This window comes from Physella acuta, unplaced genomic scaffold (genome assembly GCF_028476545.2).
Source record: "Physella acuta isolate Inbredline_101_S28 unplaced genomic scaffold, ASM2847654v3 ptg001613l, whole genome shotgun sequence".
NCBI classification, from domain to species: Eukaryota; Metazoa; Mollusca; class Gastropoda; family Physidae; genus Physella; species Physella acuta.
The window spans coordinates 52926-65000 of record NW_026733127.1 but is presented as its reverse complement, the minus strand read 5'-3'; the positions used below and the strand labels follow the sequence as shown (position 1 = coordinate 65000).

Sequence of the window (12075 nt, the reverse complement as noted above, 5' to 3'; positions counted from 1 at the left end):
TTTCGTCTGCTTAATCTAGCGGGGAATACGTGACCTTATCACTTTATATTTCCTCCATTGTGTTTTTTGATTTTACTTAAACGACGTTTCATCACGAGTCTAAATAAAAGTACTCTTTCAGACCAGACTTGTCAGACTAAGTTGAGTTTATGATCTTTATCTCTGTACTAGCTTTGCGGCAAAAATATAGGCTACTACTAGAATCTAGCTGCTACAAATATAAATATTATAAATAGTAAGGCTTATAGCGGCGAAACGACTTAAAAATTTAAAGTCAGTGTACATTTTACGTGGCTAACTTAAACATAATTAAATTAATTGCACGATTTTTCCGACGTCTTACAATTTACATAACTGTGACAGGTCTGTGACAACAATTCTCTTCCTGTTTCTCTCTACTCCTCCAGTATGTGGAGTGAAGGTGCACATAATGTATAAACATTTCATGGTTTTCTACACTCAGATCCTATGTGAGGAGGAAGGGATCCATCTTATTTCCGTGCATTCAACGACGACTTGTGTACTTCCGACTTGACGAAAAGGCTTCATTACACACAGTAGTTACTAATAGAACACTTAACGTAATAATTTTATAACGACGTAAACAATAATTCCAAGCAAAATCACTTGAAACCAGAATTCACGACACAGTATCTATTGTCACTTAGGTCTACTGCACAGTTCAATGTTCTCTCCATCTATAGTTACTATACTAATACTTTCTATCTCTACTTCACTACACATTATCTACTGTCACTTAGGTCTACAACACAGTTCAATGTTCCCTCCATCTATAACCACTAAACAAATACTTTCTACTTCACTACACATTATTATCTGTCACTTAGGTCTACAACACAGTTCAATGTTCCGTGCATCTATAGTCACGACAGGAATACTTTCTACCTCTACTTCACTACACATTATCTACTGTCACTTAGATCAACAACACAGTTCAATGTTCCCTCCATCTATAGCCACTACACGAATACTTTCTACCTCTACCCGGGTCCACGTCCTCACTGCTCAACTCTCCAGACCCGACTGACGTGCTAGCGTTTACCCATCAACCTCACCCTATTATTACAAAAGGCGCCGTAATCCAGCACAATCTAATTACCTGTCGGACCCAATTAGTGGCCTGTCCTGGACAGTCGCCATTCCGTCCCCTATAAGGTCACCTCAGGTCAAAAGCCAAGGAATAGCAACCAACCCATTCATGCTGTCTTCTATTTTAATCACCATCTAATCCTAAACGTCCATTATCCCCGTCCGTATCTCTGTTTAGTCTAGTCACTTGTTTAGTTAACCCTATAATCTACGCCACCACAACAACCTTCCTATGTTTAACTACACACTGCCCAAAATGTAAGCACTCCAACTCTACCCACCTCTGGCGTAGTTTAGTATTCATCATGAAGAGATTTTAATTTCTTTTATGTAACGATTCTACGAACGTACAGTTTTTTGATGACATTGAAAAGTTTGAAACTAAGCCTTTACGCAACCACACTAGTCCACCGTCGCCATTTGGTGTCACGTAAGTGGTGACGCAAATTTTTTTTATTAAAAATATGTTATTTATTTTAAAAAAAAAGTTTGGGATGGGTGGGGGGGGGGGGGTGTCCATGGGTACCTCTAACCAGAGGAGTCGCGAGGCGGGGGTGGGGGTGCGGACACACCGGGTGACACCATCCGCACCGGGTGACACCATTTAGGGGGGGGACACCAAGATATATATATATATATATATATATATATATATATATATATATATATATATATATATATATATATATATATATAATATACTTTTTTCTTTCCTTTGGCACCATGAAGTGCCGCACCGGGTGACACCCGACCTAGCGACGCCACTGCCTCTAACCCCTCCGAACACCCCCGTCTGCGCCACAGCCACCCACCATCTCGCCCCTACCCAGAAGTCACATACGTCCTAAAAACACACAAACACCTATCACTAAACCTTTTCTCGCTGACGTATGTACATTAACTTGAATCTACACACTGCAGTGTTGTACTAGTAAGTTTGAATTTGTAATTGATGTTTAATCGATATTATTGTGTACACCTGAATCTTTTCGCGATAATAAAACAACAATACGGCGTTGATAAGAGCTTGTAAATATTAGGTTTATAGCCTCAAGAATACAATCAAACACTTGAGCAGAGATAAAAGATTTCTAGTCTCAAGTCTCGTGAGAACTTCTGGTTTCAAGTCTCGTGAGAACTGCTGGTCTCGTGCGAACTGCTGGTCTCGTGAGAACTTCTGGTTTCAAGTCTCGTGAGAACTTCTGGTCTCGTGAGAGCTGCTGGTCTCAAGTCTCGTGAGAACTGCTTGGCTTGTCTCCTATCTCGTGAGAACTTCTGGTTTCAAGTCTCGTGAGAACTGCTGGTTTCAAGTCTCGTGAGAACTTCTGGTCTCCTGGGAACTGGTCTCGTGAGAACTGGTTTCGTGAAAACTGTTTCTCTCAAGTCTCGTGAGATCTACTGGTCTTAGATCTGGTCTCGTGAGAAGGGCTGGTCTCACGACTAGCTAAAACTTGTGTGATCCGAGTATTGTGGTCTATACATGCGACTAGCACTAGAGGCTGATGCCACATTGAGGTGTCAGATATATTTTTACATCAGGGAATATTTGAGCAGACGTAGGCTGTAGGCTAGTCTGTATCTCCAACAGGAGTAGGCTGGTCTATATCTCCAACAGACGGGGATGTAATTGTTATTGAGATGTTTGGTGTTCTCCATCGGAGATGTTCAAGTTAAAATATTTGATGTTACACTTACACTACACATCAGAAATACGACGTCGTCACATGTATACATTGAGTGATATCAAGATCTAACATCAACGATAGTCTACGGAAGCTGGACGACATAGTTAATTTATGTAACAGATTGATCTGTAAAGGTGTACCAGGTATTTGCAGGTGTGTAGGCCTTCATAGGCTTATGTAGAGGTGTATGGACTGGAGCATGCAAGCATACGTGTGTGGGCATGTTGTACATGTATGTAAGCCTAGAGGTGTGTGTGCATGTATGTACATGTATGTACATGTATGTAGGTCTACATGCGTTACATTTTTGTACAGGTTTTTGTATATATACATCACTCGTACCAAGTATTTGGCCATTGAATGTCATGTGTTGTTTGATGATGTCACTTTAGTCTAACATCATCTATTGACGTCATGACACGTCACTGTCAAAGCAATCACACTCGTGTGTCGTCAATAAAATCGGGGCTTATCACTCCCGTTGTTTCGTTGTCCCAACTGTCATTTTTTATATCCCGCCCAATGAACCCATTCCTTCTGATCCTAGGGATTCACCTACACGTCACATCAAAACATACATTACTTTTTGACGGCCAGAATCTATTTCTGTCCAGCTACATTTGGCTTTTCCTTGTGAAAATGACCTGGCATGTACGTTTGACTACACGTCCTGATGCAGCTCTATATAAGACCGATTACTCGGGGCTTTACATAAACACTTTAAAATCTTGACCTTAACGTAATTTTATAAATATCTTGGACTACTGAATCAACTTGTTGAACCTTCTATATAGATCTTTTAAAATAAAAAACATAAATAATCTTACAAAGAACTACAACTTTCTTCATTAACATTAAAGACTTTTATCAAAGACCTTCTATATGACCTACGTATTTACTACATAGACCTTTTGAATAGATCTTCTACACAAAGACTTTCTACACAGACCTTTTAAATATACCTTCTGTATAGACCTATAAAATAAACCTTTTACATAGACCTACCGAGAAATACTATCTACTTGATATACTTTCCAATTAGAATATTATCAAAGACTGACTGCACAGACGAACTTATGCACTGCAAGGATCCACAAAGATGGATAATGGCCGTATGAGAGAGAGGGGGGGGGATATATTTATAGAGAGAGACAAAAACCTTCCACACATACCTTCTATAAAGAATTTGCTTCAATGACCTTCTATAATATGCTTGCTACATAGACTTTCTGCAAAGACCTACTACATAGACCTTCTACAAAGCCCTCGTACATATACCTTCTTCATAGACCTTCTACAAAGCCCTCGTACATATACCTTCTTCATAGACCTTCTACAAAGCCCTCACCTTCTACAAAGCCCTCGTACATATACCTTCTTCATAGCCCTTCTACAAAGCCCTCGTACATATACCTTATTCATAGACCTTCTACAAAGCCCTCGTACATATACCTTCTTTATAGACCTTCTACAAAGCCCTCGTACATATACCTTCTTCATAGACCTTCTACAAAGCCCCCGTACATATACCTTCTTCATAGACCTTCTACAAAGCCCTCGTACATATACCTTCTTCATAGACCTTCTACAAAGCCCTCGTACATATACCTTCTTCATAGACCTTCTACAAAGCCCCCGTACATATACCTTCTTCATAGACCTTCTACAAAGCCCTCGTATACCTTCTTCATAGACCTTCTACAAAGCCCCCGTACATATACCTTCTTCATAGACCTTCTACAAAGCCCTCGTATACCTTCTTCATAGACCTTCTACAAAGCCCTCGTACATATACCTTCTTCATAGACCTTCTACAAAGCCCTCGTACATATACCTTCTTCATAGACCTTCTACAAAGCCCTCGTACATATACCTTCTTCATAGACCTTCTACAAAGCCCCCGTACATATACCTTCTTCATAGACCTTCTACAAAGCCCTCGTATACCTTCTTCATAGACCTTCTACAAAGCCCTCGTATACCTTCTTCATAGACCTTCTACAAAGCCCTCGTATACCTTCTTCATAGACCTTCTACAAAGCCCCCGTACATATACCTTCTTCATAGACCTTCTACAAAGCCCCCGTACATATACCTTCTTCATAGACCTTCTACAAAGCCCTCGTATACCTTCTTCATAGACCTTCTACAAAGCCCTCGTACATATACCTTCTTCATAGACCTTCTACAAAGCCCCCGTACATATACCTTCTTCATAGACCTTGCGCAGAGACCTGGAGTCTAAATTTTCCGGGGACGGACACTGTAAAAGGAACCTAAAAGAAACTCTGCATACTACACAGACCTTCTACATAGACCATGAACATAGACCTTCTACAAAGACCTAAAGCCTATCTTCCACGTACTCATGTAAACAACAAATCTCCGTATAGCACCGAGCTAGTAGTAGCACGCATGTTAACGTAGTTGTCTTACCTCCCCCTGATCCAGATAACTCCCGCTGCACCTAACAATGGCAGCACTTTATGTTTAACCCTTGTCGAACCAGCACAAAACAAAACCCCGCCGATCCTTGAACAAGTCCTACACAAATTACCCCCCCCCTCCTCAAATCTTTCTGTTATCTATTCAATATCCGATCACGATTCAACAATCCCTTATTGACACAACTTCAAAAGTACAAAGTTGTCATTATTGAGCCGCCATTTAAATCGTGCTTGTCTTATCTACAATCCTATTTAAAATTATTTCCAGTTACCCACCGCCTTCTATGTGCAATACTCAAAGTTTTCAGTCAAAATAATTTGATAAATAGAAAAAAAAATTATGGCACTAGACATGTTGAACCCAAGATCGTGTTTCGCAATGTTGGCGCATGGGCGTATATATGACGTCATTTGAAACCACCGCACTAGAAACAAAATGTTTTTTATTCAATGTAGATCTCTCCCCCCCCCCCTCCCCACACACACAAGTCTCATGTTGTTCTACCGTCCTTTATAAGCGCCTTTAAGCGCGTGTTTAAATTAATTAAACTCGTTTCCCGTTGCCCAATAAAAAAAATTCTAACCTTTGTATTAAAGTTATTTAAAGGCAACTAAACTTATGGATTCTTCTAGGGTACAATCTTAAACATCAGGTTTTTAAACATTTTTTTTAAATCTCTCCCTCCCCCACCCAGTAGTGCCGCAGGGCGGGGCGGGGCACGGTCCGCACCAGGTGCCTCTGTTTAGGGGATGACACTAAAAAAAATATTTAAAACTAAAATTTGCTGGGAAAAAAAAACAATATTACATCCAATTGAAATAACTAATTAAATAACAACGCAGCGAGATGACACGAAATAAACAATTCAAAATTGTTTGAGTGTGTGTGGGGGGGGGGGGGGGGGGGAGGGGATACACGCTACATTGTAACACCACTGCTCCCCACCGTCACACATCGTTATAAAAAGTCAGACCTAATCTGGAGAGCTACTGCACTCAAAATCATTCAGAATTTGATAATTTTATATCACTCTCTCATAAATCGCACTCTATAAACTTTTCACCTCTACGTGTAATCTCGAAAAACGTGCGGTTTTGACACAAACTTCTATATTTCTATAGCTCGCTTTCACTGAAAGGGCCATCCCAACTCACACTGTTATATAAGTTTATACGAGAAAGTTTTGGGGAGCCCACTCCCACTTTATTTGTATCAAAATATTTTCCGTCAAACATAGCTCCACCCACTGCCTAATAATAATACAACTCCTCCCCTTCCACCCCCCCCCCCCCCCCCCCCCCGCAAGATTAGCAGTTATGACTAGTCAGATACATAGTTTTTTTCCCCCTGCTATTTCAGTGCTGAATCTCCTACTTATCCTGAGCTTTTAGATTTGCTTCTTATCGATAATGTAAAAGGCGACATTAAACATTGAATTAGGAATAGCAGACATGCACCCCCCCCCCCCCCCCACCCCGACACAAACAAAGATCAACAGAACAGCCGGGCCGTTGTTTAGTTTACACCACCGTCACAGTTCTCACTGAAGACACGACGAAACATGACACTTCTTTTGAAACTTCTGTAGGAAGTTCTCAGGTTTAGTGTAAAGTATTACAGTTTGGGGTTATAGATATACATAATATGCTGATACAAATACTGCAGTGGTTCTTAACCGTTTTGAATGTACCGAACCCCACCATTGCATGTGCGCATTTACCGAACCCTTCTTAATAGTTATGTCGTCCGCACTGACAAAACACATATTATGAGTCGGGTGTGTGTTTTGAACCCCAGAGGAAAATTCACCAAACCCCTAGCTAAGAACCTCTGAACTAAAAGAGTTCGATGTTTGCAACGTCTAGTTGGCGGGCCACTTATGGTCTTGAGCTGAACTTCTACGATTACCAACATTTTTCTTGCTAAAAAAAAACAAATACTGTGGGTTACTGGCATAATATAGTAATTTGTTATTAAAATGGATGTATGTCTCTAAAATTAAACCCAACACACAAGTTAGCCACTACATCTTGACATACTTCTCATATACGTGCAGGTTTTTCTCTCCAAACAGTTTCTTCTTGGGTGCATTTGAAACTTCCGGCCTGGGGCGCACTTGAAATTTCCGTGGGAGGGGGGGGTGGGTGGGGGGTGGGGGGGTGGGTGGACAGGGGACACCAAATGTATATTTACTCTATACATTATACATTTTCCTATTCTTTCTGGAAGGGGTGTGTGGCATCTGAAGACGTCTGAAAGTGGCTCTGTATGCGTATAGGTCACTGGTTTGTTCCAAAAGTTTCCGTGATTAAACTTGATTTCTGTTATCGCATTCGCTACCCCCCCCCCCCCCCACCCCGACCCTCACTCGAGAACCTGATACGCCCTGAATTACACACTAAGTTATATTTACAATATCCAACGTACATTAATCTCAAGGAAGATTTGTAAACACGACCCCACATATTTGTACCCTGCCCACGCATTTCAGTGACCTCGCATGTTGAAATTAATTTTAAACACACGCAGTAGAATCTTGTCATTCAATCTCTTTTCACCGCTTCAAATGTAAGTCATGGGAATTTTTTTCCCATTCACATACGCGTCTCTTCTTTGTTTGAATTTAATAGAATCCTAATTTCTACTGTATTGAGTCATAATATAAAACATACGTCTTTGTGCACACATCTAACATCACAGGCGCCGTTTGAAAAGGGTGCAGTCAGGTCATTGTCATATTAAAGTCACAATGTAGATCTAGACCTACAATACAAACGTAATACATTTCCGCTTGGTGTAGTTTATAGAGAGCTGAGGTTTCGTAATGCATATATATATTATATAAAGTCTAGTCCCATAGCTGGCCCATTGTTAGAGAGAAACAGAGCGACTAACCAAATGTAACAGGCTCTATAATCGGCTATTGATTTTCATTTGTGATTTTATTATATTTTTTAGTTGGAAGATCTCTACATACTCCAATGATCTGTAAAGAGTATCAGTGATTGGTTTCTCTAAAAGTTCAAAAACAAAAAAAAAATGGGACAAAAGCAATCAAAAGACGGTAAGTACTGTTTGCTTTCTTTTCTCTTCTGATTTCCAATTATATTTTAGTCTATGTTAAAGAGTCGTCCTTAAGTGGCGTCTCGCTTTTTAAAAACCATTTATTACCCCCCCCCCCCCCCGCACATTGTCATAAAAAGCCCCCCCCCCCCCCCAATAAAAAAAAAACTATGCCTACTGACGTCGCTCGGTCAACATAGATTATTTTATAATTAGTCAATTTCCATTTCAATTTACTAAAACAGATTTCTAAAACGCAAAAAATGACTGAAATTCAGTGTCGCACAACACCATTTTTAAAGGCAAAAGTGTGAGGTCACACTATCTGAGCCCTCTACTTTATCACACAACGTCACAAAAATACAAGCCCCTCCCACTACGCGTGTGACAGGGGCGGAACTACAGTACCGCCAGACCCCGCAATGCGGGGGGGGGGGGGGGCCCGGGCCATTTAGGGGCCCACAGCCGACCATAATCAATTTATTTTTTTAGTTAAAAAAAATCTTGATACATTTTTGACTTTATGGTTGTTTTGTAAAAAGAATACTGTAGCTGCGGTTTCATTATCTTTATTCTATAGACACCATCCCGGGTCCTCTTTCTCCAACAATCAAACACACGCTGTTGTCGGAAAAATTCGTATGAAAATCGCGTGAATGATAGGCAAGCGTTCAAACCACTTCCATGACTTATTTCCCTTTTTCAAATAGTCAAGTATGTGTGCTCTTAAGCTCCTTTTAATAGATGTGCACTAAACAAATTAAAAAGCAATTACATCTCTTAATTATTATTTTTAAAAATTCATAATAAAGAATGACAAAGCATAAAAAGGAAATGTATTTAAAACTAATAATATAAATACAAAAAACATGAAAATAAACATAACGCGGGAAACCATTACACATACAAAGCTTTCATGCTTCATATTCTTTTGACCGACCAACATACTGGAAACATTAAACATATATTTAAAGCAGAGATTTTTAGACTAATAGCACTCACACACACAGAGTGGATAGTGAGACTGATCTTCGATTTTACGCTGTTTACGATTGTCAATATATTAAAAAAAAAAATAGCACTCACAGAGTGATCACAGAGCAAAAAAAAAAAAAAAAAAAAAAAAAAAAAAAATAGCAATCACAAAATTGTGACGTGTTCTTGTAACTTGTTTTAATTTCTTTAAAAAAATTTGTAGTATTTTTAATTTAAGAAAAAAAATCAAACAATCCCGAAATGAGTACTGTGTTGGTATTATGTTTATATACAAAGGCACACACACACACACACACACACACACACACACACACACACACACACACATATATATATATACATATATATATATATACATATATATATATATATATACATATATATATATATATATATATATATATATACATATATATATATATATATATATATATATATATATAATATACATATATATATATATATATATATATATATATATATATATATATATATATATATATATATATATATATACATATATATATATATATATATACATATATATATATATATATATATACATATATATATATATATATATATATATATATATATATATATATATATATATATATATATATATAGATGGGGCCCAAAAATTTTCTTTGCGGGGTGGCCCTTTTTTTCTAGTTCCGCCACTGGCGTGTGACATAATTTTATAGACGACCCCCCCCCCCCCCGGTTTATATTGAATGGTGATATGCACTTTATTAACTACATTTCAGCTTTATATATATATATATATATATATATATATATATATATATATATATATATATATATATACATATATATATATATATATATATACATATATATATATATATATACATATATATATATATATATATATATATATATATATATATATATATATATATATATATATATATATATATATATATATATATATATATCAGGGTTCATGTTCAAAAGTTCAAATAAAATTCCAGGAGTTTTCCAGGACTTTTCCAGGAGTTTAAAAAAAATTCAAGGAGATTTTAAAAACAAAAAAGAAACCCAATTTGTACATTTAAAAAAAAAAGCGTACTTAATAATACATTTAATTAGCTAAGCCAATGCAAGAATTTAATTTCAGTAAAAGTAAAACAATATATTAGTTACATATTAGGATAGAGGCTATCAATCTGACTACAGACCAGTTTGAATTTTCAAAATCTGACCATAAACAAAAAAGTTATGATTTTTTTTTCATTAAAAAAATAGCAGATTTTTCAGACAACGGGATAGACCCTAAAAGAGGAAAAATACTGGGAGAGTATGGACCAAATTTTAAAGAGTTTTTCACTATAAAAGAGGTATAAATGCAAGCAGGCTTCACCAATTAATATCATTTCGTGATATTTTATTGATTTTTGGATGCCAAATCCAATGATGCTAGGCTAGTCGGCCGACCCGATGAACGTGTCAGACGATTATTATGTAATTTCAGAGACAAAAGTCTGGCAAGATTTCTTGATCTATGCCCAAGGATTAGTAACATCAACTCCACAAAGTGAAGGGGGGAAGGGAGGTGGGGTATGAAACCACCGTACGAGTGTTACACCACATCAAAGGCAACGATCGTCGGCTTGTCGCGTCACGGAGTAGTGGGGGCGGGTTGAGCTATGGATGTTACGTTGGGTGTTACATACCGTGTAGGATGGTCAGTTGTCTTCCCCCACCCACCCCAGCCCATTTTGGTCGATTTGGCAAGCTAGTATTGAGCGTATTAACAATTTTTAGTCAACCGAAAAAAAGAGCCACTGGAAAAATATAATTTATTTTCTATAGCCATTTTTACGAAAAATTAATGTATAAAATAAAATAATGAAACGTTACGCGAATCAGCATTGTTTGATCGGGTCGCAGCTATCCGGGTTTTCTAAAGAAGATTAATTTTTGACGATTAGTCCTGAGCCGTAAATACTACTACAACTTGTTTTTGCTGTTTCAATAGTTTAAGACAAAGTTATGAAACATGCCTGTCTACTTTAAAAATCCAAAAGCCGACAAGTCAAACACGGGAACACATGTAGGCCTATCTATCTTTAGAAATTGTTTATAGTATCATCCAATCGGGTCAATCGCCTAGCGTCACGTGACCACACACTCGGCTGTGCCACACGATGTGTAGATCACGGCAGTGCGATTTAGTCGGACGACGGCCGATGCGTTTATTTTTATTTTCGTCCCATTTAAAAACTACTATTCAATTATTGGCGGAACAAAATCAAACAATTTCGGTCGGGTTTTGCGCCGCGGGTTAATAAAATTTCATGTAATTTTTAGGAGAATTTTTCAAATTTCAGGAGAATTCCAGGAGGTTTTTATATTTTTTCAAATTCCAGGAGATTTTTACGTTTTTTAAGATTCCAGGAGTTTTCCAGGACCTCCTGGAATTTCAGGAGGCCGCACGAACCCTGATATATATATAGATGGGGCCCAAAAATTTTCTTTGCGGGGTGGCCCTTTTTTTCTAGTTCCGCCACTGGCGTGTGACATAATTTTATAGACGACCCCCCCCCCCCCCGGTTTATATTGAATGGTGATATGCACTTTATTAACTACATTTCAGCTTTGGTCTAACCGTCACCAATTAGTTATTTAATATTCATAAAAGAGTAGGCCTTCTTCTACTTTTTTTTACAATAGTTAAACGGTAGTTTAACTTGACGTAGGTCTAATTATTTATTTTATATAACTCAACTGTTTAACTGTAGTCGTTGAT

At 37.8% G+C, this 12075-nt stretch overlaps 1 protein-coding gene across 4 annotated transcripts in view; it reads left to right on the top strand.

The window, feature by feature from the left end:
- Nucleotides 1-12075, top strand: part of LOC131929313 (apoptosis-inducing factor 3) — a 53939-nt gene that overhangs the window by 15248 nt on the left and 26616 nt on the right. For all 4 annotated transcript variants that reach the window (XM_059285423.1, XM_059285420.1, XM_059285419.1 and 1 more), the window contains exon 2: nt 8202-8307. In XM_059285423.1, coding sequence (XP_059141406.1) covers nt 8283-8307 — 25 coding nt within the window. In that variant the 5' untranslated portion in view covers nt 8202-8282. The remainder of the gene's footprint in view (nt 1-8201; nt 8308-12075) is intronic.